At 40.1% G+C, this 26,409-nt stretch overlaps 1 protein-coding gene across 2 annotated transcripts; it reads right to left on the minus strand.

Annotated features, from left to right (window-relative positions):
• Positions 1 to 4,959: 4,959 nt before the first annotated feature.
• Positions 4,960 to 18,297, minus strand: DBR1 (debranching RNA lariats 1). 2 transcript variants are annotated; one of them, XM_010363297.2, is made up of 8 exons: positions 17,627 to 18,297; positions 16,520 to 16,644; positions 14,647 to 14,727; positions 13,468 to 13,553; positions 10,917 to 11,141; positions 7,635 to 7,715; positions 7,216 to 7,361; positions 4,960 to 6,464 (listed from the first exon to the last, which is right to left on the minus strand). In XM_010363297.2, the coding sequence occupies exons 1-8, from the start codon at positions 17,821 to 17,823 to the stop codon at positions 5,768 to 5,770; spliced, it is 1,638 nt and encodes a 545-aa protein (XP_010361599.1). In that variant the 5' UTR covers positions 17,824 to 18,297; the 3' UTR covers positions 4,960 to 5,767. The 2 variants fall into 2 exon arrangements, with proteins under 2 accessions (XP_010361599.1, XP_010361600.1); XM_010363298.2 differs by lacking the exon at positions 14,647 to 14,727.
• Between the last annotated feature and the right edge of the window lie 8,112 nt (positions 18,298 to 26,409).

A 26,409-nucleotide genomic window follows, 5' to 3' on the forward strand; every position in this document is an offset into this window, starting at 1 on the left:
GTAGTGTGATCTCAGCTTACTGCAACCTCCACCTTCTGGGCTCAAGCGATCCTGCCACCTCAGCCTCCCAAGTAGCTGGGACTACAGGAGTGCACCACCACACACTAATTTTTGTACTTTTTGTAGAGACTGGGTTTTGCCATATTGGCCAGGCTGGTCTCGAACTCCTGGCCTCAAGTGATCCGCCCACTTCAGCTTCTCAAACTGCTCGGATTATAGGCATGAGCCCCCACACCTGGCCCATGCAGGTTTTATAGTATGTTTTTAATATATAATATGCCCAGTATCCCTCCATTGCCTCTTTTTTGGAAATTTTCCTGTCTGTTCTTATTTCTCCAAGTAAACTTTAAAATCAACTTGTGTAGCTTTAGACAAACAAACAAAACAAAACAAAACTATTGGTATCATGACTAGGATCATTTTAAATTTGTGTAACTTGAGAATAATTGATATGTTTAAAATTGTCATCTATCCAAGAATAAAAGATATTTTACCATAAAGTCTAGTTTTGTATTTTTCAAGTATATTTTATGGTTTTCCTCATTATACATTTTGCCTACTTCTTAAGTATTCTTTTTTTTTTTTTTTTTTTTATCTCTGAGACAGAGTCTTGCTCTGCCGCCCAGGCTGGAGTGCAGTGGCCGGTTCTCAGCTCACTGCAAGCTCCGCCTCCCGGGTTTACGCCATTCTCCTGCCTCAGCCTCCCGAGTAGCTGGGACTACAGGCGCCCACCACCTCGCCCAGCTAGTTTTTTTGTATTTTTTAGTAGAGACGGGGTTTCACCATATTAGCCAGGATGGTCTCGATCTCCTGACCTCGTGATCCTCCCATCTCGGCCTCCCAAAGTGCTGGGATTACAGGCTTGAGCCACCGCGCCCGGCCTTCTTAAGTATTCTTATTGGTGTTATGTCACTGGTAATTGTGTGTGTGAAAACTGATTTCTATGTTAATTTTATCTTATTACTTTACTGAAGTATAGGATTGTTTGAATTACTTTTAATTGTAATTTTCTTTCTTTTTTTTTTTTTGAGACAGAATCTCGCTCTGTTGCCCAGGCTGGAGTGCAGTGGCGCAATCTCAGCTCACTGCAAGCTCCGCCTCCTGGGTTCACACCATTCTCCTGCCTCAGCCTCCTGAGAAGTTGGGATTACAGGCACTCCCCCACCACACCCGGCTAATTTTTTGTATTTTTAGTAGAGATGGGGTTTCACCATGTTAGCCAGGATGGTCTCGATCTCCTGACCTCGTGAGCCACCCACCTCGGCGTCCCAAAGTGCTGGGATTACAGGCGTGAGCCACCGTGTCTGGCCTAATTGTAATTTTCTTGTTTTCCACCTAAACTATGAGCTCACCTGTATATGGATGCCTTTTTTGTTGCAATTCTAATTCCCCTCATTGTGTTCTTTTTTGTGATTGTTTTGTTTTTTTCAATACAATGTTAAAATGTAATGGAGGTAGTGGGTTTCTTTGTTTTGTTCCTTTGCTTTGATGGGAATACTTAGTGCTTTCCCATTAAGTAAGATGCTACTTTTTGTTTATTTATTTATTTTTTTACAAAATCAGAAATTGGTGTTGAATTTTGTCAAAGACCTTTTCATTGTCCATGACGATAATCATGATGTTTGGCCTTAGGTATATTAATGTGTGAATTATGTAAACAGATTTCCTAATATTGAACCATCTTTGTATTGGTCATGCCATATCATTATAAAGTGTGCCATAGATTGCTTTCTAATATTTTATTTAGGATTTTTGCATTGATATTTATATATGAGATTTACAGGGGTTTTTTGTATAATTTTTTCAGATTTAGACATCAATGTGATACTTTCATAAAAAGAAACTGTAAACTTTATTTAATTTTATATATTTTAAAACAATTTATCTAACAGAAATTATTTGGTTTGTTTTTTTGTTTGTTTGTTTGTTTTTTTGAGACGGAGTTTTGCTCTTGTTGCCCAGGCTGGAGTGCAATGGCATGATCTCGGCTCGCCACAACCTCCTCATCCCAGGTTCAAGCGATTCTCCTGCCTCAGTGTCCCGAATAGCTGGAATTACAGGCATGCGCTACCACGCCTGGCTAATATTGCATTTTTAGTAGAGACAGGGGTTTCTCCATGGTGATCAGGCTGGTCTTGAACTCCCGGCCTCAGGTGATCTGCCTGCCTCAGCCTCCCAAAGTGCTGGGGTTACAGGCATGAGCCACCACACCTGGCCAGAAATTATCTAGGCTTTAAAAGATTGGGTAGTTTCCTCCTGAAACCATCTGGGCCAGGAGGTTCTTTAGTATGGCAATTTCTCTTTTCTCTCTTTCTTTCTTTCTTCTCTTTCTTTTCTTTCTTTTCTCTCTCTCTCTCTCTCTCTCTTTTCTTTCGGGCCAGGAGGTTCTTTAGTATGGCAATTTCTTTCTCTTTTCTTTCTCTTTCTTCCTTTTTTTTCTTTCTTTCTCTTCCTTCCTTTTCTCTTTTCTTTCCTTCCTTTTTTCTTTTCTTTCCTTCCTTTTTTCCTTTTCCTTCCTTCCTTCCTTTTTTTCTTTTTCTTTCTTTCCTTCTTTCTATATTTGTGCTTTCTCTTTCTAATGTGTGCTTCATTTTTTGACTAGGTAAGCTAGAGGATTATCTAGATTTTTTGAGAAACACCATTTATTAACTCTAATATTTGTTTCTGCTTTTAACTTTAATAAAAATTTCTGGGGAAAAACAATAAATGGCAGAATTTTTACAATTCAATTAAATCAGCAATCGGGGGAAATTCATAGCTTTTTCTTTCTTTCTATCTTTTGAGACAGTCTCACCCTGTCAGCCAGGCTGAGTGCAGTTTGATGATCACAGCTCCCTACAGCCTCAACCTCCTAGTCTCAAGCAATCCTTCCTTCTCAGCATTCCAAGTATCTGGGACCACAGGCATGTGCCACCACACCCAGCTAATTTTTTTTATTAATTTGTAGAGACGAGGTCTCACTGCAGCCCAGGCTGGTCTCAAACTCCTGAGTTCAAGCAATCCTCTTGTCCCAGCCTCTCAAAGTGTTGGGATTACAGGTATGAGCCACTGTGCCTGGTCATAGCTTTAAATACTTTATGTAAATAATGAGAATAAAAGTAAGTGGGCCAGGCTGGACATGGTGGCTCAGGCCTGTAATCCCAGCTCTTTGGGAGGCCGAAGCGGGTGGATCGTTTGAGGCCAGGAGTTTGAGACCAGCCTGGCCAACATGGTGAAACCCTATTTCTACTAAAAATTCAAAACTTAGCTGGACTTGGTGGCAGACACCTGTAGTTCCAGCTATTCAGGAGGCTGAGGCAGGAGAATCGCTTGAAGCCGGGAGGCGGAGGTTGCAGTGAACTGAGATTGTGCCACTGCACTCCAGCCTGGGCGACAGAGCGAGACTCTGTCTCAAAAATAAATAAATAAATAAATAAATAAATAAATAAATAAATAAATAAATAAAGCAAGCAAGCAAGCCGGGAACAGTGGCTCACGCTTGTAATCCCAGCACTTTGGGAGGCCAAGGCGGGCGGATCACGAGGTCAAGAATTGAGACCATCCTGGCCAACATGGTGAAACTCTCTCTCCTAAAAATGCAAAAATTAGCTGGGTGTGGTGGCGTGGGTCTGTAGTCCCAGTTACTCAGGAGGCTGAAGCAGGAGAATCGCTTGAACCCAGGAGGCAGAGGTTGCAGTGAGCCAAGATCACTGCACTCCAGCCTGAGTGACAGAGTGAGTCTCTGCCTCAATAAATAAATAAATAAATAAATAAAATGAAATAAGTGGGCCAGGCGTGGTGGCTCATGGCTGTGGCCCCAGCACTTTGGGACGCCAAGGCAGGTGGATCACTTGAGGCCAGGAGTTCAAGACCAGCCTGGCCAACATGGTGAAATCCTATTTCTACTAAAAATACAAAAATTAGCTGGACATGGTGGCAGGCATCTGCAGTCCCAGCTACTTGGGAGGCTGAGGCATGAGATTCACCTTGAGACACCAGAATTGCCTTGAACCTGGGAGGTGGAGGTTGCAGTGATGAGCCATGATTGTGCCATTGCACTCCCACCTGGGCGACAGAGTGAGACCTTGTCTCAAAAAAAAAAAAAAAAAAAAAAGTAAAATAAGTGAATTAAATATTCAACTCAAAAAAGAAAGTAAACCAAAAAATGGAAGGAAATAAAGATAAAATCCCCAAAATCCTAATCCTTTACGAAGTCAAATGTTGACAAGGTAGAAGCCAAGTGCTACAATATTCTCCTAGATTAACTCCTGGATTTGGACTGCCATGGATTAATGAGATCATGGAACAATCTTGGATTCCACGACTTTAAGTACAGAGTGACAATCTCTTCAGGTGGCCCAGGTAGTTTAACCAGAGATAGCACAGAGGTGTAGTTTTTCTATACAGATCTTCAAAAATACTTTAATATTAGCAATCCATCACGCAGCATGAGGGGCAGTATTTGTGCAGCTTGATCCTTGCTAGTAATTAAAACTATGGGGTGAACTATGCCAAAAATGACCTACATAGTTACTATAGTTACATGAAAATTAAAGCTAAAGTTGAAACAATATGCTGGCCAGGCACGGTGGTTCACGCCTGTAATCCCAGCACTTTGGGAGGCCGTGGGTGGATCATGAGGTCAGGAGATCAAGACCATCCTGGTGAACATGGTGAAACCCCGTCTCTACTAAACAAAATACAAAAAATTAGCCAGGCATGGTTGCGGGCGCCTGTAGTCCCAGCTACTCAGGAGCCTGAGGCAGGAGAATGGTGTGAACCCAGGAGGCGGAGCTTGTAGTGAGCTGAGATCATGCCACTGCACTCCAGCCTCAGCAACAGAGTGAGACTGCGTCTCAAAAAAAAAACACAATATGCAAAAGTCAGCAGGGTTATACTAATCTCAGCAAATATAAGATTGTACGTTTACCAATGTTTAGTATTCAAAGTAGTTTATTTCCTGAAATCTTATATACCATCTTCAATTTCAATTTTTATTTGACAGATATTAAAAGCTGATTAGGAAAAATATTTATAATAAATGAAAAGAAACAATACATAATATATACAATGACTTGATTTTATAAAACAAAATATAATATAGCCATATTGTATACATCAAAATGTTTACAGTGATAGCAAGTCCTTGAAGGCAAAAATCCTTGTCTTACTTATCTTTATGGTCCCATATTACAGCAGAGTGCTTGGCACAAAGTAGATGTTAAATAAGTGTTTATTGTAAAAGTGGAAGTGAATAATGTATGTCTTCAAAAAAAAAGATACCCAGTCAAGTAAATATATGAAAGTTTTAATATGTTTGCATCTGAAACATACAAAAGCCTAAAGTCAATGTCTAACTAAAATTCTCTAGTGTATCTTCATTATTATAAAGTTAAGTCTTTCGTCAAAAATTCAGCTCTAAAAATACAGTCTCAAAAATCATATATCTATGTATAATACTAAGACAAGTAAATTGTCGGCCAGGCACAGTGGCTAACGCCTGTAATCCCAGCACTTTGGGAGGCCGAGACAGGTGGATCGCCTGAGGTCAGGAGTTTGAGACCAGCCTGGCCAACATGGTGAAAAACTGTCACTACTAAAAATTAACCGGGTGTGGTGGCGGGCACTTGTAGTCCCACCTACTTGGGAGGCTGAGGCAGGAGAATTGCTTGAATCCGGGAGGCGGAGGTTGTAGTGAGACAAGATCACGCCATTGCACTCTAGTCTGTGTGACGAGTGAAATTCCGTCTCAAAAAAACAAAAACAAAAACAAAACAAGTAAATTGTCTTAAGCTGCATCATCATCATCATCATCCACTGCAGCATAAATGGCTTGATTCCTCCTCTTAATTTTTTTTCTTTGTTCAGGTTCGTGTTCATCACTCAGCCTCTTCAATGGCACCTTGGTTAAGTCCTCTCCATTCCCTGACTCCACAGTCCCACCAGGTTTCCCCTCTCTATCAACTGTGGAATCCACCGTATCATCAGAAGATACAATCATAGAGCCTGGTAAGATCCTGACATCAGAGAAACTTGCAGAAAACTCAGAAGCTTGATCAGAAGGTTCTACAGATGGTGTATTCATGTCACTATGTGCACTTACAATACTATCTTCATCTTCTTCTTCTTCATCTAACATTATTTCATCTGGATTAATAGAAGACAGAGCAGATGTGTCTGTATTATATTCACTCCGGTCTTCTCCAGAGTCATTACTCTCCACATCATCCTGTTCTTCATATTCACCACACACATGATGTTCTTCCTTGGACTTCTGAAGCCTAACATTGATGTCTGTGATGCCAAGTTGGGCACAAAATTCAGTAGTCTGAGGATTGATCCTATGAATCAGCTGTATTTGTGTCTGTGGCTTGCCAGGATCATAACAAGCAGCTGTTACACTAAAGTTACATGGAACCTTGAGGTCATGATTCAATTTTTCCAACATTTCTTTCATACCTTCTTCTGTTGCACTATAATCCCACCTATAAAAGTACAAAACAATAGCTTTTTACATTTTATTAGCTCTAAACAATAAATGATGAAATCTAATTATAGACTTCAGGTGCAAGGATAAAAAACAAGCCATCTATCAAAATTCCATTTTTAAAGTTACAGTTAATTTAGCAAAGGACCATTTAGAAATAAAAATAATTCTTAGAAAAAGCCATCTTTAACTCATACTCCAAAACAATTTTAATGTGTGGACTGTATCTTTACTATATTATAGTTTTATGTACACTTATTCACTTATAAATTTGAGGTAATGCTCAACAGTCCATTTTCCTGTCTCTTTTAGATGGAAAACCTGCAAACTGAATTGTTCTGATACTCATTGAACAATAATTCCCTTGATTAAAAACAACGGTGGAGGCCAGATACAGCGGCTCACGCCTGTAATCCCAGTACTTTGGGAGGCCGAGGGAGGTGGATTGCTTGAGCTCAGGAGTTCAAGACCAACCTGGGCAACATGGGAAAGCCCCATCTCTACCAAAAATATCAAAAAATTAGCTGGGCATGGTGGCGTGTGCCAGCTGCTCTGGGGGCAGGGGTGAAAGGATCCCTTTAGTGCAGGAGTCGGAGGATGCGGTGAGCTAAGATCCAAGATCACACCACCGTACTCCAGTTTGGATAACAGAGCTAGACCCCGTTTCAAAAAAAAACAAAACAAAGGTGGGAGACACAAAAATTATGCATGCAATGGAAAAAGCAGGTCCTGAATAAAGTCTGACTTACCTTGCATGCAGGCCATTATTTTCAGGCATATTCCATAGGTGACCAGTCACATTAATAAGATCATCTGTAGCCCTGAGAATAGTGAGCCATTCAATATCATATTCCAAGTAATCAGGAGCACTTGGGTCATGTTCTATCTCTAATATCTACAGGATGAAATCAACATTAAGAAATATATATGTATTTTTAACAGTCTAAGAACTTTAATATAATTTAATAAAATAAAAAGAAATTTAATTTATATTTAATTTCAATTAATTTTAAATAAATCCATTTAATTTTAAAACATGAATAACTAAAATACTTCCACAGAATATGTAAATTACAAAGAGCACAAAAAAATTCTGAAAGGAAAATTAATTTTTTTTAAGTCTCTGGAAGAGTACAACTATACTATAAAGCCACTTCATTCTTCTTACCTGAAGAAAATCTCTATGTGGTAAGCATTTGTCCAAGGCTAAAAATTTGGTTGCTCTGGCTGTCTGTCCTTTATCCTTTGCCTGGACAATATGAATCATGATTTAAGAAAGAATGTTAAAACAATCACAGTAATTCTTCATACACAGAATAGGATGAAAATAATCTTTATTACACATACCCCTAAGTTGTGTGTCAAAGGAATGACTGTTACTTTTCCAAAATAAGTTAATTCTATACCCACTTGTGCGATAAGAGAAGGCATTTAACTTCTCAGAGCTTCAATTTTCCTACAAAATTCAAAGCAAAAACTAATGATGATGATATCAACTCAAAGCATTGAATATACATAAATCAAAGCTTAAAGGATTAAAGATAAATAAAAGGATTAAAGATAAACAAAAGAGCTTAAAAGTAAACTGGCAGAACTAAAACTGTACAATTTTTAGAAGAACCCATAGGAGAAAATCTTTGTAACTGTGGGTTAGGCAAAGATTTCTTAGCTATACCACCAAAAATAGATGTGATATATCCATAGAATGAACTATTACTCAGCACTAAAAAGGAATGCAATATTGATACATGCTACAATATGAGTGAATCTCAAAATCAAGCAAATGAAAGAAATCAGTTGCCAAAGACTATATATTTTATGATTCCATTTAAATGAATGTTCAGGAAAGGCAAATCTATAGAAACACAAAGCAAGTTAGTGCTTGCCTGGGGCTGAGGGTAGGAACAAGGATTACCTGCAAGCAGGCTCAAAGAATCTTCGGGGGTGATGGACAAGTTCTAAAACTAGATTATGTGATATTAGCACAACTCTAGAAACTTACTAAAAATCACTGAATTGTTCCTTTAAAACGTGGTTTCTCTCTCTCTCTCTTTCTTCCTTTCTGAGACAGAGTCTTACTCTGTTGCCCAGATTGGAGTACAGTGGCATGATCTTGGCTCACTGCAAACTCTGCCTCCCGGGCTTAAATGATTCTCAGGTCTCAGCCTCCCGAATAGCTGGGATTACAAGTGTGTGCCAACATGCCCAGCTAATTTTTGTATTTTTAGTAGAGACGTAGTTTCGACATGTTGGCCAGACTGGCCTCGAACTCCTGGCCTCAAGTGATCCACCTGCCTTGGCCTCCCAAAGTGCTGGGATTACAGGCATGAGCCACCATGCCAAAACGTGTTTATTTTATGGTATGTAAATTACACTCCAATAAAGTTTTTTTTCCAAAGGTGAATTGTTAGAAACACAGGGGGAATCACAAACATGTAGGTCATTTTGGAAAAGGTGAAAAAACCTTTCCCCAGGATCTCTAGTTAAAACCTGAACTCCAGAGCATGGCCTCTAGAAGGCAGTCATGATCTTGTTCCAGTTTCGTCATGGAGGAAAAAACACAAGGAAGCAAGCTATGTATCTCCTGCTGAGGACCAAGCATCAGTTCAGTTCTGGTGACGTACAAGTTGAGTATGCCTTATCTAAAATGCTTGGGACCAGAAGTGTTTTAAATTTCAGATTTTTTCAGATTTTGGAATATTTGCAGAATACATACTGGTTGAATATCCTTAATCCAAAAATCTGAAAATTGTGTATCATGTCAAAAATTTCAGATTCTAGAGCATTTCAAATTTCAGATTAGAGATGCTCAATCTATACTAAGAAAAATGGAAGGCATGGAAATGATAGGCAGATATTGGCAGCAAAGCAGTTCCAAGGAAAAGTGCTCTTTGATGCTGGTAAAGGGGCTAAAATAGAAAGTGGCAGTCAGAGGAGATTGAGAAGCCAATTACAAAGAGGTCAAACATATCATTAATGCAGAAATACAATGAAAAGAGAAACCTCTCCATCTCCCAGTGAAACTGGGAAGTGAGAAGAATAAATCCACAATAAAAAGAGCCTGTAGGAATATTTTCAGACAAAACCTTGCAAACTGTGTTTGAGGAACATTTTTAAAGTGTACCTCTAACACAGAAAAGTGTTTGGTTAAGTTTGGGAAGCATCACATTCTACTCGAAAGGCAATGCCCATTAGTGCAATAAAGACTCTCAGAAATTCTCTAAATGTCTCCAAGAAGAAATCTATAACTCTGTTAACCCAGAATTTTCTGAACAGTTTTCCTATGGAATACTTTATGGGAAAGTCAGAGTTCAGCCAGAATCAGAGGTGAAAGGAAGAAATGCATACTTCCATAGAATTTTAATTATAAGTATATATTTATTTTCTACCTTCCATCAAGTACATCATCCATGCAGTTAAGCAAAGAAAACGGAGGATCATCCTGAACTCTCTTCTCCCCCAGTCACCAAATCACGATGATTCTCCTTCTAAAATCTCTCTAGAATCTACTTCATTCTCCGTATTCTCTCTTTGCCTTAGGTTAAAACCTTTTCTTTTGCTTAAATAGCCTGCTCTGCCTCCCATTTTACAGTACTCCAATCCATACACAACAATGCTGTCAAACTAATCTTTCTAAAATGAAAATCTGATTTCATCACTCCCCAAATTTCCCCATCATCTCTGGTTAAAACCTGAACTTCGGCTGGGCGCGGTGGCTCAAGCCTGTAATCCCAGCACTTTCGGAGGCCGAGACGTGCGGATCACGAGGTCAGGAGATCGAGACCATCCTGGCTAACACGGTGAAACCCCGCCTCTACTAAAAAATACAAAAAACTAGCCGGGCGAGGTGGCGGGCGCCTGTAGTCCCAGCTACTCGGGAGGCTGAGGCAGGAGAATGGCGTGAACCCGGGAGGCGGAGCTTGCAGTGAGCTGAGATCCAGCCACTGCACTCCAGCCTGGGCGACAAAACAAAACACAAAAACCTTAACTTCAGAGCACAGCCCCTAGAAGGCAGTTATGATCTTGTTCCAGCTTCATCAGTCCCTATGCCTTAGTCCCACAGGAACTACCTACAAGTGCCCAAACACCCCATGCTCTCAGACCTTTAGCCTCTGCACATGTCAGTCCCTCTAAATAAAATACCCTTACAGTCTGTTTGTTCCTGGTGCTTCAAGACTCAGTTCAGCTATTGCCTTTTGAAAACCTTCTCTATCATCATCTCCCACGTTCCCATCCCACCAGTCTGGCTTAGGTGCTCCCACTGCCTAAGTTTTCTCTCAAACTTATTGTACTATTTTGTAATTGCTTGTATTTTCCCAGAATCATATATTGAGCTACTCATAAGAGGTAAGTTATCTTTTACTTCTTTCTCTAACTTTACAACTGTGTCTGGTCCATAGATGTTCGATAAGTGTGTGTTAAATGAAAGAATAAACATTTTGTTTTCTACCTGATGCTGCATCAAGGCGGCAAACTTCACATGAAGGTGGGCAGAAAACCAATAAGTAGGTTTTAGATGCTCTAAAAGCTCTGAGGCAGCTGGACTTCCTAATGTGTTATTTTCCACTTCTTGTCGGAAAAAAGATTTAGTCTTAAGAAGTTGCTTCTTATTTCCATAATGATATATACTTCTTGGCCAATCATGAGACAAGAATATATCTATAGGCTGCTTCAGCTTTCAAAAGAGAAAAAGAAAAAAGAAAGAAAACTCTTAAAATAGATTAATAAAAAACAATCCCCTCCTTTCTCTCTACCACCATACAACCATTCACCCACTGAGATCTCTAGAATTCTGTGTAATTCATTTTAAGGACACTTTAAGAGAATGATAAAAATACTAGGCGGCTACTCATTCATCTAGGCAAAGAAAACGTGCATTTTCTCTGCTCATAAATCATTCTTATTTTCAGTGGCAAGGCAAGGCAATGGAGACAGACTCTGGACTGCCAATTATCTAAGATCTTTAGCACTTAGCTTCTAAAATACATGATGACCATAGCTCTTTTCCTCTTTGGTAAAGAAATTACTACTTTGGGCTGGGTGCACTGGTTCACGCCTGTAATACCAGCACTTTGGGAGGCCGAGGCAGGTGATCACCTGAGGTCAGGAATTGGAAACGAGCCTGACCAACATGGTGAAACCCCGTCTCTAATAAAAATACAAAAATTAGCTAGGCGTCATGGCATCTGCCTGTAATCCCAGCTATTAGGGAGACTGAGGCAGGAGAATCGCTTGAACCCGGGAGGTGGAGGTTGCAGTAAGCCGAGATCATGCCATTGCACTCCAGCCTGGGCAACAAGGGTGAAACTCCATCTCAAAAAAAAAAAGAAAAAAGAAATTACTATTTCGAAGATCCAGAGAAACCAGATTTCATGAGACCTCTAACATGACTGATTCAGTAAACCCAAAGATTTATCAGGAAAAAAAAAATTCTAATAGGCTGACATAGTATACACTAAAAAACTCTGTTTACTACATAAATTAGTATTTAATTAAACAACTAAAGGAAACAAAATATACTATAGACTTATCTCCAGAACCTTCAAGTAATCTGAAATGAATACTCGGAAAACAAAATTAAAACCACTTAAATACCAGCTGGGCGCAGTGGTTCATGCCTGTAATCCCAGCACTTTGGGAGCCTGAGGTGGGTGGATCACCTGAAGGTCAGGAGTTCGAGACCAGCCTGGCCAACATGGTGAAACCTCTTCTCTACTTAAAATATAAAAAATTAGCCAGGCGTGGTGGCGGGCACCTATAATCCCAGCTACTCAAGAGGCTGAGGCAGGAGAATCACTTGAACCAGGAGGCAGAGCATGCAGTGAGCTAAGATCGCACCATTGCACTCCAGCTTGGGCAACAAGAGTGAAACTTTGTCTCAAAAAAAAAAAAAAAAACTTAAGTAACTGCTCAAGACAATACAAAATATTAGATATGACTAACCTTCACAATTTTCCCATTTCCTCTATCATCTTTACTATTACTTATTTTCTATTTAACACCATTACTTAATTACTATTACATAAAATAAAATGTTTATTTTAATATTTTCTTTAAAATATCACTTTAATATTTTCTTTTAAATATCATTTTACTTTAATAGGTATTCTTTAGCCTTACCCTAAGTAATATTTGAAATCATGAATTAAATGTTTCATTCTTACTAAAATAAACTCATAATTATTGAAGTAAAAAAAAATTTGCTGGGCACGGTGGCTCATAACTGTAATCCCAGCACTTTGGGATGCTGAGGCAGGCAGATCACCTGAGGTCAGGAGTTCAAGACCAGCCTGGCCAACATGGTGAAACCCTGCCTTTACTAAAAATACAAAAATTTAGGCAGGTGTGGTTGTGGGCGCCCGTAGTTCCAGCTACTTGGAAGGTTGAGGCACAAGACTCGCTTGAACCCAGGAGGCGGAGGTTGCAGTGAGCTGAGATCATGCCACTGCACTTCAGCATGGGCGACAGAGTGATATTCTGTCTCAAAAAAAGAAAAAAAAAATGTTCATCGTGAACCTCCTAAAAACAACTCAAGATCCACATTTAAAAAATACTGAAGGCCAGGCGTGGTGGCTCAAGCCTGTAATCCCAGCACTTTGGGAGGCCGAGACGGGCGGATCACGAGGTCAGGAGATCGAGACCATCCTGGCTAACACTGTGAAACCCCGTCTCTACTAAAACATACAAAAAACTAGCCGGGCGAGGTGGCGGGCGCCTGTAGTCCCAGCTACTCGGGAGGCTGAGGCAGGAGAATGGCGTGAACCCGGGAGGCAGAGCTTGCAGTGAGCTGAGATCCGGCCACTGCACTCCAGCCCCGGCGACAGAGTGAGACTCCGTCTCAAAAAAATAAATAAATAAATAAATAAATAAATAAATAAATAAAAATAAAAAATACTGAATTGCTCTTCTTGAAAGTAGCATACCAATATAACCAAAATACATTTTGGTACAGAATTACTTTAAAATTTTTTCAAGTCTGCTGTAATGCACTTTTTACATACCTGTTTTAATTTATAGACTTCAATATTTCTCACATGATATATACTCCTGATTGTAGATGAATTATAAGGGGGGCACTCAAAATGACCTTAGATCGAAGAAGAAAAATAAGCTATATTCAATTTCCTTAAACACTGCAAATACAAAGACATATACACAAGTTCCCCAAATATCATGTACACCTTCAATATATATGATTTTAAAAAGTTATCTAGGGAAATTTTTTTAAAAGATGGTGGACTGCAGTCTCCTGTACAGGCTCAACTAAGGGTGTATGTGCTTTCTAAGGTCCCACACATGGTTGCTGGCACACTTCAGTTACTTTCTAAATGTTGACTGGAGACTAGTTCCTTATGCCCAATATTAACAAAATAACAACTTATTGTTGTTTTAAGCCGAAAAAGAAATATGTGTATTACATGCATAAATGATATCCCTGAGATAAAATAGAAAAAACTGATAAACATCTTCCCAAGAGTGGTTCCAATTTGCACTCACATCTGCCACAGAGAAGACAGCCTATTTTGTACCTCCATTTCAACAGTTTAGAATAAGAAAGAGCCAAGTGGCAGGGAACAGACTTGTAACAGTTACATTCAGGATGTAAGTTTTAGCTGCCAACTTAATTCATGAAATTTGTGAAATTGATGTGAATCCAAGCTATTCCTTTAATTTTGAAATCAAGGTATAATTCATTCAAACACAATGAAATGAATAGGCAGTTGTGATATACTTATATAATGGAATATTATTCACAAATGAACAGATTAGATTACATGTATCAACACGGATTTCAAAACATGTTAAACAAAGAAGCAAGTTGGAGAAAGATACAAGCAATATGATACATTTATATGAAGCTTAAAACAAGTACATTGTTTAAAGCTCTTATATATGTGGTAATGATGTAAAATAATCAAGTAAATTATAATCACCAAATTCAACATAGTGACTGCCTGGCAAAGAGTAGGAGGGAAGAAAAGAAGGGAATGAGATTGAGGACAGATAAACAATGAACTTTTATTGTATCTATACTGTTTTATTTCTTAAAAATAAAAATAAAAACTAGCAAAATACTAAGACTTGATAAAACTAGATCGAGGATACAAAGTATATATTATGCTTAAGTTACTCTGGGGCATGCAAGTTCTAAAGTTTAAAAATAATTCTCAAAACAATACCTTTCCGATAGTCATGAGATTTAAAGATACCAGAGATTCCACCGATCCTTACACCTCGGTATTTTACCACACCAGCCAAACCTAAACAGTACAGTTAAATAAAATTACTGTAGGTAAAAGGAATCTCTTTACACTGACTGAATAAACCATTCCATTTAGATGGAATTCCACACAGTTCTAAAATTATTTGAAAATTAAGCACCATGATGAAGTTACCCTTTTTACATAATAATATGCCAACAGTGTATTAGGGATATATTATAAAAGTATATAAAGGCAAAGTCTGGAATTAGATGAGCCAAAACATTAAGTAGATTGCGGAAGGGACAAATGAGATAGGGTGCTGAAAGTGAAACAGACATAATTTGGTAACTAACTGAATACACGGGGGAGGTAGTGGGAGGCGGAAAATGTCCTATGATGGACTTACATGTATAAACCTGAAAATCAACAGGTAAGGTATAAAGAACCTGCAGCTTCTAGTTTCATTTCTGATTGATCATCTTCTGACAATTTCACTTTTTCACAATATTGTAATATAGAATGAATACATCAAAAGATGATCAATAAGTAGCAAAGTAGGGAAACTAAATTTCTGAAATTATGATCTCATCATTGGTAAAACCTATAAACAGTTCTAGAAAGAATATACATTTAAATAAAGGGATGAAGCTAGGTGGGATGGCTCATCCCTATAATCTCACCACTTTGGAGGCCCAGGTGGGCGGATCACTTTGAGCTTATGAGTTCGAGACCAGCATGGACAACATGGCCAAACTCAGTCTCCACAAAAAAATACAAAAAAACAAAAAAGTTAGCCAGGCATGGTGGTACACGCTTGAAGTCACAGCTACTTGGGAGGCTGTGGTGGGAGGATGGCTTGAGCCTGGAAGGCAGAGGCTGAGATGAATGAGCTAAGATGGAGCCACTGCACTCCAGCCAGGGCAACAGAACCAGACCTTGTCTCAAAAAATAAAGGGATGAAAAGGCTATATAGTTTATAGGAACTAATATTGAAACAATCTAATCAAATCTGTCAATCTGAAAGCAGATTACAGGAAATGCAGAGGATAAAAGGAATCCAATTAGCTAAACCCTGAATGCAGGAAATGCCACAGGACAAATTTTGTGTTTTCTTCAGCAAGTAAATGGCATGAAAAAGAGAGACAGGGAGATTATTATAGTCTAATAGACTTCAGAGTCGTGACAACCAAATGAAATGGGCTGGCCTTGTCTGGGTCCTATTTAAACCAATTGTAAAGCAGACATCCCTAGGTTAAGCAGGGAAATCTGACCATAAATATGGCAATAGATAATGAGTACTTCAGTTAAGTATAATAACAGTACTGTAGTAGTATTTTTAAAGATCCTCATCACTTAAAAACATGTACTGAAATATGTATAAGTGAAATAATCTAACAGTTGGATTTGCTTTAAATACTCTAGTCATCTCTTCCCACAAAAAAAAAAAAAAAAAACCAGGAGACTTCAATATAACAGTCGTTGAAGCTGGGTAACAGGTACTGAGATTCATCATGCTATACTCTACTTTTGTGTATGCTTAAGAATTTCTATTAATAAAAGTTTAAGGTCTTTTTTTAATTCAATAAAAATTGTAAGAAAAAATGAAGCGATTACAAACAGTGTGTGAGGTCTTTCAATTATATTAGCTAGTGCTTAAAACACTAGATGAAGGGCATATTATCATGATCAACCATTTAATAATTAACTATCTTAATTAAATTTTCATGATTAACTATTTAAATGACATTCTCCAAACACCATACATGTCAAGACACAGCCCAACTAACGCAAATCCTGATAGGCTCTTCCATCCCAGGAAAAAAAATTATCCACAAACACAATCACATACCTAAATAATAAATGTTTGGTGCCACCCAGCCACCATAGGGTAACTCTTGCAAATGATTTGAGGCTTCATGGTTTCCCCCAATGAAGAGCGTGAGAACTGGGGCCTTTTTCTCTCCAGAGTAATACCTAGAACATAAGAGCAAAGTCAGTTACCACAATTGGGCATAGTAGAAAAGCAAATAAGTTCTGAAAAAACAACAACAACAAAAAGAAATTGACCTCGTCATAAAAAGTTAAGAAGCGCTTTCAAAAGGAATTGCCCGGGGCTGGGCGCGGTGGCTCACTCCTGTAATCTCAGCACTTCGGAAGGCCGAGGTGGGCGCATCCCCTGAGGTCAGGAGTTCGAGACCAATCTGGCCAACGTGGTGAAACCCCGTCTCCACTAAAAATGCAAAAATTAGCTGGGTATAATCCCAGCTACTCAGGAGGCTGAGGTAGGAGAATCGCTTGAACCCAGGAGACGGAGGTTGCAGCGAGTCAAGATTGCAGTACTGCACGCCAGCCTGGGCAACAGAGTGAAACTCTGTCTCAAAAAAAAAAATTGCCCAGTATCCATTCCTTGCCCTTAGGAATGAAGAGCTTCCACCTTGGGCCTCAAGTCAGTGCCTGTTCAAATAAGTCAAGAACTGTGCTGAGTTCATTGCCATAACCTTATCTTTCTAGAACCACAAGCATATAGCAGGCGCCCAGTTTCAGGCGCCCAGTAAAAACTCCGGGATCATTAAATGAACTAATTCCAGAGTCCTATCAAGTACAAGGGAGCTATCTAAACCTGTCAGCTTCTTCCTCCAGGTTGTCCCCTCCCAGGCTTCGATCCCGTGTAATGGATAAGATGGGTGTATGGAAAGAAGGAAAGTGACATTTCCTAAGCTCCTAATGAGACAGGGTGCTTAAAGTTAAGCAGACACAATTTGGTACCTAACTGAATACAGTACCTAACTGAATACATTTCCCGCCTCCCACTACCTCACCCCTGTATTCAGTTAGGTACCAGTCAGAGACACAGAGCGAACAAAGGATCTAGGGGAAACAGGCAGCAAGGGGCAGAGGGAAATCGAACCCAGTCCCACCCCGCACCGCCAAGTCCCGGCCCGGGCCGCGTCCTCACCTGTAGAAGGTCTGCATGTGGCGGTACTTGGGCGGCACGGCCATGCAGCGTAGATCCGCCTCGTTGCGCACCGCCTGGAAGTCGCCGCAGCACAGTAAGAGGTCTACAGGCCCCGGGCCGCGCCGCTCCGCCAGCGCCAGCGTCTCATAGATCTTATCCAGCTCGCCGTGGCAGCAGCCGGCCACAGCCACCCACATTCTGCCGGTCCGAGGAGGTGAGCGCTGCCTGCAACGCCCTACACCACAGCCTGCCCAGGCCCGACTGATCACTCAGCTCCCGCCAACTTTAATAAGTAGAGCCACCGCCTGGTGTAGACGCCTGCAAAATAATTCACTTCCGGTTTCCAGATCTCGCGATAGAGGGACCGGGAAGGTCAAACCTAACTCCGGGATCCCAGGGAGCTTATTTTCTTTTTTCTTTTTTTTAATATTATTGTTTTATGCAGTCAATATTTTTTTCGTATATACATCCACGAATGTACTCTTTCCATTCTTACTCTCTTCTTCCTGGATTTCCATTTTTCTCTTTGGGATCATTTTTCTTCAGTCTGAAGAGTTCAGTTTAGTTTTCCTGTTTAGTGTAGGCCAACCACAGATGAATTTTTTTCTAGATATGTTTGTTTAAAAATTTATTTCCGGCCGGGCGCGGTGGCTCAAGCCTGTAATCCCAGCACCTTGGGAGGCCGAGACGGGCTGATCACGAGGTCAGGAGATCGAGACCATCCTGGCTAACACGGTGAAACCCCGTCTCTACTAAAAACTACAAAAAACTAGCCGGGCGAGGTGGCGGCGCCTGTAGTCCCAGCTACCCGGGAGACCGAGGAGGCAGGAGAATGGCGTGAACCCGGGAGGCGGAGCTTGCAGTGAGCTGAGATCCGGCCACAGCACTCCAGCCTGGGTGACAGAGAGAGACTCCGTCTCAAAAAAAAAAAATAAATAAATAAATAATTTATTTCCACCCTGGGCAAAATGGTGAAACTCTATCTCTACTAAAAATACAAAAATTAGCCGGGCGCAGTACCGCACGTCTATAATCGCAGCTACTCCAGAGGCGGAGGCAGGAGAATTCCTCAAACCCAGGAGGTGGAGGTTGCAGTGACACGAGATCGCGCCCCTGCACTCCAGCCTGGGCAACAGAGCGAGACTCCGTCAGAAAAAAAAAAAAAAAAAGGAAAGGAGAGCAGAGGGAAGGGGAGGGTGAGACTCCCTCTCAAAAAAAAAAAAAAAAAAAAAAAAGAAAAAAAAAAAAGAGAAAGAGAGAGATAAGAAAAGAGGCCGGTCGCGCTGGCTTACGCCTGTAATCCCAACACTTTGTGAGGCGGAGGCAGGTGGATCACGAGGTCAGCAGTTCGAGAGCAGGATGGCCAACATGGTGAAACCCCATCTCTACTAAAGATACAAAAAATTAGCTGAGCGTGGTGGCTCACGCCTGTAATCCCAGCTATTTGGGAGGTTGGGGCAGGAGAATCGCTTGAACCCAGGAGGCAGAGGTTGCAGTGACCTGAGATCGTGCCATTGCACTCCAGCCTGGGTGACAGGGTGAGACTGTGTCAGAAGGAAGGGAGGGAGGGAGGGAGGGATAGAGGAATCTTTGTTTCACCTTAATTTATAAAGGATGTGTTTACTGAGTACTGAATACTAGTTCAGCAGTGTGTTTTTGTTTTTGTTTTTGTTTTACAAAGCATTTCAAAAATAGCATTCTTTTATCTTTTGACTTGCATTATCTTCTATGAGAAGTCACCTATACACTTAATTTTTTTTTTCATTGAAAGTAATGTGTCTTTTTTTTTTTTTTTTTTTTTTTTTTGAGACAGTCTCTCCCTCTCTGTTGCCCAGCCTGGAGTGTGGTGGCATGATCTCGGCTCACTGCAACCTCTGCCTCCCGAGTTCAAACGATTCTCCTGCCTCAGCCTCCCAAGTAGCTGGGATTACAGGCACGCACCACCATGCCCAGCTAATTTTTTGTATTTTTAGTAGAGACGGGGTTTCACCACGATGGCCAAGCTGGTTTCGAACTCGTGACCTCAAGTGATCCTCCCACCTTAGCCTCCCAAAGTGCTAAGATTAAGGTGTTAGCCACTTCACCCGGCCAGTAATGTGCCTTTTTCTTTGCTGTTTACTGTTATCTCTTTCTCTTCTTTCTCTCCCTACTCCTTAAAGCTATTTTAATAAAATATGTCTAAGTGTTTTGTTTTTTTTTTTTTTTTTGAACCTATCTCATTTATGTTTTCTGAATCTATAGCTTGGTATCTTTTTTCAGTTTTGGAAAATTCTTGGTCAGTATCTACTTAAATATTGCTTTTTTTTTTTTTCTGTCTTTTCCTACTCCTTTGGAATTTTTCCATGGTATTTTATCTATCTTTTATTTCTGTTCCATAGTTCTCGTTTTTATCAGTGTTTTATTTGGATAATTTCTAATAACCTCTCTTCTAGTTTACTAATCCTATTTTGTTCTATGTCCAATGTATAAACTCTTTGTTAATGTTTTAACATAGTCCTTTTCAATTTTAGGATTTATATTGGATTATTTTCCAGTAAAGCCAATAGTTTAAAGAGATTCTTTATCTTTTAATTTATTTTCTTCATCTTTTCCTCTCTTTCTCTCATATATTAATCGTAGTTATTTTAGGTTGCCTATGTTCTAAGCCCAATATCTTACTTATCTGCAGAGCTGATTCTATTGTCTATTTTTGTTTCATTGGATTCTTAGTTTAAAAATCTCGTTTCTTGGCCGCGGTGACTCCCGCCAGCTTTGGGAGGCCAAGGAGGGTGGATCTCTTGAAGCCAGGAGTTCGAGACCAGCCTGGCTAACATGGTGAAACCCTGTCTCTACTAAAAATATAAAACTTAGGGCCGGGCGCGGTGGCTCAAGCCTGTAATCCCAGCACTTTGGGAGGCCGAGACGGGCGGATCACGAGGTCAGGAGATCGAGACCATCCTGGCTAACACGGTGAAACCCCGTCTCTACTAAAAAAATACAAAAAATTAGCCGGGCGAGGTGGCGGGCGCCTGTAGTCCCAGCTACTCAGGAGGCTGAGGCCAGAGAATGGCGTAAACCCGGGAGGCGGAGCTTGCAGTGAGCTGTGATCTGGCCACTGCACTCCAGCCTGGGCGACAGAGTGAGACTCCATCTCAAAAAAAAAAAAAAAAAAAAAAAAAAAAAATATATATATATATATATATATATATATATAAAACTTAGCCCAGCGTGGGCCCGGTGCGGTGGCTCACGCCTGTAATCCCAGCACTTTGGGAGGCCCAGGCGGGCGGATCACAAGGTCAGGAGATCAAGACCATCCTGGCTAACATGGTGAAACCCTGTCTCTACTAAAAATACAAAAAAATTAGCCGGGCGTGGTGGCAGGTGCCTGTAGTCCCAGCTACTCGGGAGGCTGAGGAATGAGAATGGCGTGAACCCGGGAGGCGGAGCTTGCAGTGAGCGGAGATCGCGCCACTGCGCTCCAGCATGGGCGAGAGAGCAAGAAAATTTAGCCGGGCGTGATGGCGCACGCCTGTAATCCCAGCTACTTGGGAGGCTGAGGCGGGAGAATCGCTTGAACTCAGGAGGCAGAGGTTGCAGTGAGCCGAGATCGCGCCACTGCACTCCAGCCTGGGTTACAGAGTGAGACCCTGTCTCAAAAAGAATAAATAAATAAATATCTCGTTTCTGGTCTATCTGTATCTATATCTGTATCTATATCTATATCTGTAAGTTCCAGGGTGCATGTGCAGGATGTGCAGACTTGTTACACAGGTAACCGTTTGCCGTGATGATTTACTGCACCTATCAACCTATCACCTAGATATTAAATCCAGCATGCATTAGCTATGTTTCCTGATGCTCTCCGTACCTTGCGGATCACTTGAGGCCAGGAGTTCGAGACCAGCCTGGCCAAAATGGCGAAACCCCGTCTCTCCAAAAATACAAAAATTAGCAAGGCATTGTGGCACATGCCTGTAGTACGAGCTACTCGGGAGGCTGAGGCAGGAGAATTGCTTGAACCCGGAAGACAGAGTCTGCAGTGAGTGGAGATTGCACCACTGCACTCCAGCCTGGGGGACACAGCAAGACCTTGTCTCAAAAGAAGAAGAAGAAGAAGAAGAAAAGAGGATTCTTGGGCTTGGTCTCTCTTCACCTATCTTTACAGGTCCTTGAGTCCTAGCAGTCTCACGGATGCTAAAATTCAAAACTAGGATAGTAAATAAAATCCTCAGAAGTAGGAATTTAGTTTGATAAAATTAAACCAAGATAAATGAGCAAGCAGGCGCAAATGGTGAATTCCTCAGGACGAACCTCTCAAGGCAAAGACAATTACCTGAAAGTGAATTAGAATTTAAAAAAAACATTTTTTAAACACCCCAAAATAATTATTTTTAAATAAAACTTTAAAATCCACCAAGGATTTAAAAACTATCTCCCTCTGCCGGGTGCGGTGGTTTACGTCTGTAATTTCAGCACTTTGGGAGGCCAAGGCAGGGCAGATCACTTGACATCAGGAGTTTGAGACCAGCCTGGCCAACATGGTGAAACCGTCTCTACTAAAAATACATAAATTAGCCGGGCGTGGTGGCGCGCGTCTACTCCTCCTCCTCCTCCCAGCTACTGGGGAGGCTGAGGCAGGAGAATTGCTTGAACCCGGGAGGCAGAGGTTGTAGTGAGCCGAGATCGCGCCACTGCACTCCAGCCTGGGAGAGACAGAGCGAGACTCTGTCTCAAAAACAAACAAACAAAAAAACAAACAAAACAAAAAAATTACCTCCCTCTAAGAGATTCTAAAATTATCAGTTTTTTTTTTTTCCTTTAAGTGGCCAAGGACTTTTCATTTTCCTGACAAACAGTTTTCCTAACTAGAATGCAAGCTAAATGAAAGTAGGTAAATATTTCTAAAACTTTCAGAAAGGAAGATGACCAAACTGGTAAATAAAGAATGTCTGGGCCAGGCGAAGTGGCACACACCTGTAAGCCCAGCACTTTGGGAGGCTGAGGTGGGTGGATCACTTGAGGTCAGGAGTTCCAGACCAGCCTGGCCAACATGGTGAAACCCTGTCTCTACTAAAAATACAAAAAATTAGCTGGGCATGGTGGTGAGTGCCTGTAATCCCAGCTACTCGGGAGGCGGAGGCAGGAGAATCGCTTGAACTTGGGGGCAGAGGTTGCAGCCACTGTACTCCAGCCTGGGCAACAGAGCTAGACTCTGTCTCAAAATAAAAAAAAAAAAAAAGGATGAGTGACCAAGACAAAAACAAGCAAAGAAAACACCTCTGGAAAACTTAATCAAGAAAAGATAATCTAATCAAGGTAGTACAGAGAATAATAAATCCATCTCTTGCCATGTAAAAAAATTAGTTAAAATAAATATTCTAAGAAAAAACACCAAAATTAATAAAAAATGAAGCAGTATATGTAAACAGAACAATGATAATAGGAGACACCGTAAAGATTATCAAAGATATGAAGGCATTGTGTCCAGAGCAATGTTGGAGCAATTTATTTCAAATTTACAAGGAAGATATAATTTTCATGATACTTACATTGATTGGGAGGGTAGAAAAATATGGAAATCTAATAGTTCTGATTAGTTTTAAATATTTTATTTTCCTTCTATATAGATTTTGTTGAAATAGAACAATGGATGTTTTTTACATTGTTAAATTTAACTTCTATATTTTATTTTTAATCCATGGGAATTGTTTTCCTCTGGATCTTTTTCCTCCATGTAAAAAATTTTAATTAAGGTATAGCTTACTTAAATTAACATAAATAACATTTTACGTGCACAGTGTGATGATGCACGTGTGACAACCACCCATATCAAGATATAAAATATTTCTGGGCCAGCCATCGTGGCACATGCCTGTAAACTCGGCATTTTAGGAGGCCAAGGCAGGAGAATTGCTTGAGGCCAGGAGTTTGAGAACAGCCTGGGCAATACAGTGAGACCACTTTACAAAAAAAAATTTAAAAAAAAACATTAGCTAGGTGTGATGGTGGGTGCCTGTGTCCCTAGCTATTTAGGAGGCTGAGGTAGGAGAATCACTTGAGCCGGGGAGGTGGAGACTGCAGTGAGCCATGATCATGCCACTGCACTCCAACCTGGGTGACAGAGCGAGACCCTGTCTTAAAAAAAAAAAAAAAAAAAAGATTTACCAGAAAAAAGCATTAATTAAGGCAATTGACAAAATCTGAATAAGATCTGCAAATTAGATAGAAGTATATTAGCATTAATTTCCCAATTTTGATCATTTCACTGGTGTTGTATAAGGGAATTCCTTGTTTTCAGGAAACACACACTGAAATATTTAGGTGTAAATGGACATCATTTCTGAAACTTATTCTCAAATTATATATATATGTATCTTTACTTATCTGCTCATACCTGTATTGCAGGGACTAGAAGCTAAGGAACCATTTTTTTGGATTCCCTTGCCATCTTAGTTCTGGATTAGGTTTTACAAGTGGGAGGCACTTGTGTGAGATTAGGAGGCAGAAGAAAGGTAAAAGCTGCTCTTTTCTGTCTCTGGCAATTGTGGTAGCAGCAGACAAGCCTGACCTTCTCAGTGGCAGCCAGCACCCTAAGCTTCTCTAGTGGTGATGAACGTTCTGCAGCTCCTGATCTCAAGTAAAATAAACCCTGCCTTTTTGCAACTTTAGGTCTTCCAATAACTTGTCACCTTTTTGTTTAAAAAACTTAGAATGGGTTCTGTTTTCCTGTATGATATGCCAGCCAAGATGTTATTCATGTAAAAGGCAGCAAGCAGATGTTTTTGACCACTGAAAAGAACTCCAGGGAGACAACACTCATAGACCCTTCCTGAAAAAAAAAAAAAAAAAAAAAAAAAAAAAAAGACTATAATGAAATCCAGCCAAATAAGAGGTGAATACAAATAAGAATTCAGGAAGGAAGAACTGTGTTTAATAGATGGATTATTAAAAATGGAGCAGTGTAAAGAGATAGGAAATGTTGCAGGGTAGTTAATACAAGGTAGTTCAGGAAGGCCTTGCCTTTAGGGTGACATATTGAGCAGAAACTTTCATGAAATAAGGGAGTGCACTACGGGGTATCTGGGCAATGAGTTTTCTTATAAGTAAAGTTCGCTTATAAGTAAAGTGTTACAAACATCAGGAAAAACATTCATCATTGCTATCTGTATCTTATAATTGAACTAAGTGATTATGGCACCTATTACCACCTGATGGCAGCACTCTACAAGAAAGCTAAGCAGGGACAGCGACCTATGCCTGATGCAGTAAAACTATAGTCAGTAGCTGTATAGAAAAGCAAACGTCACAGACAGATAAGAGTTCTGTGGTGTCTCTAATCTCTGAATTTTAAACTTACCAGAAATGTTGTGGACTTTTTTATTTTAGCAGAAATAAAACAAGGAATATCTCCTGTGTATATATTTTATGGCTTCCAAATTATGTTCCTGTATTGTAAGTGGCGAAAAGATCAGATCTACTTTGTGTAATTTGTTATTTTTACTTCCCTATTTGAAATGCATCTGCCTAATGTGGTCGCCCTTGCTTGAGGGGAGTAGGGGAGTCTTTCTATTACCTGGACAATCCAGAAGGTCATATTACCATCAAAGATGGGCTGATAGTATATATAATGTTTCTTCTTCACCTATAAATAATTGGGGCTCTTGTGCTAATATGATTTTGGACAATCTGCCAGTGTTTCCACATCTACATCCAGGGAAGTAGTATCTTAATTATTCGATTAGACAAATGTTCATGGATAAGCCAGGATCTGTGTAAAATAGCATACAGGGCTTTGCCTGGTTCATTCCTATTTACACTTCAGGTCAGAGTTTGGGTGCCAGCTCTACCATAAGGCCCTCCTATGACCTCAGTTCTGGTGAGGTTTCTATCCTATGTACTCCCTTGGCCCCACACCCTCTCACTTACCACCCTACAGTGTAATGACTTGTTCACTTGATTCTCTTTACTTCTTGCCTGAAAGCTCTGTGAGAACAGGCAATATATTCATCTTGTTCATAATTGTATTCCATTCGTGGGCATTGTGCCTGGCACATAGTAGGTACCTAGTATCTATCTATCTATCTATCTATCTATCTATCTATCTATCTATCTATGTTTTGTCAAATGAATAAATTTCCAGGATCCTTAGCTAGGTTCTCTTTTTTGAAATTCTTTTCATTATTAAAATAAATTAAAATAGTTTATTTTTCATTATTAAAGAAAAACAGTTGCTTAATCCACAGTGACTCAATTTTTTACACTTACATTTTTCTTTTTTTTAAATTTAATTTAATTTTATTATTATTATACTTTAAGTTCTAGGGTACATGTGCATAACGTGCAGGTTTGTTACATATGTATACTTGTGCCATGTTGGTGTGCTGCACCCATCAACTCGTCAGCACCCATCAACTCGTCATTTACACTTACATTTTTCATTGTGTATTTCCTAAAAACAAGGGCATTCTCTCCATGACAGCAGTACAATTATCAAAATCAATACATTAGCAATGATACCTTATCTACAGACTTTATTCAAATTTTGCCAATTTTCCCATTGATGTCCTCTGCAACAAAAGAAAAAAAAAAGTTTTTCCTTGTCTAAGATCCAATTATAGATCACAGGTTGCATTTAGTTGTGATATCACTTTGGTGTCCTTTAATCTGAAACAATTCCTCAGTTTTTCTTTCATGATATTTTTGAAGGGTATAGAATGTTCCTTTTTTTTTTTTTTTTTGAGACGGAGTCTCGCTCTGTCGCCCAGGCTAGAGTGCAGTGGCGCTATCTCGGCTCACTGCAA

This window comes from Rhinopithecus roxellana, chromosome 1 (genome assembly GCF_007565055.1).
Source record: "Rhinopithecus roxellana isolate Shanxi Qingling chromosome 1, ASM756505v1, whole genome shotgun sequence".
In the NCBI taxonomy this organism is placed as follows: domain Eukaryota; kingdom Metazoa; phylum Chordata; class Mammalia; order Primates; family Cercopithecidae; genus Rhinopithecus; species Rhinopithecus roxellana.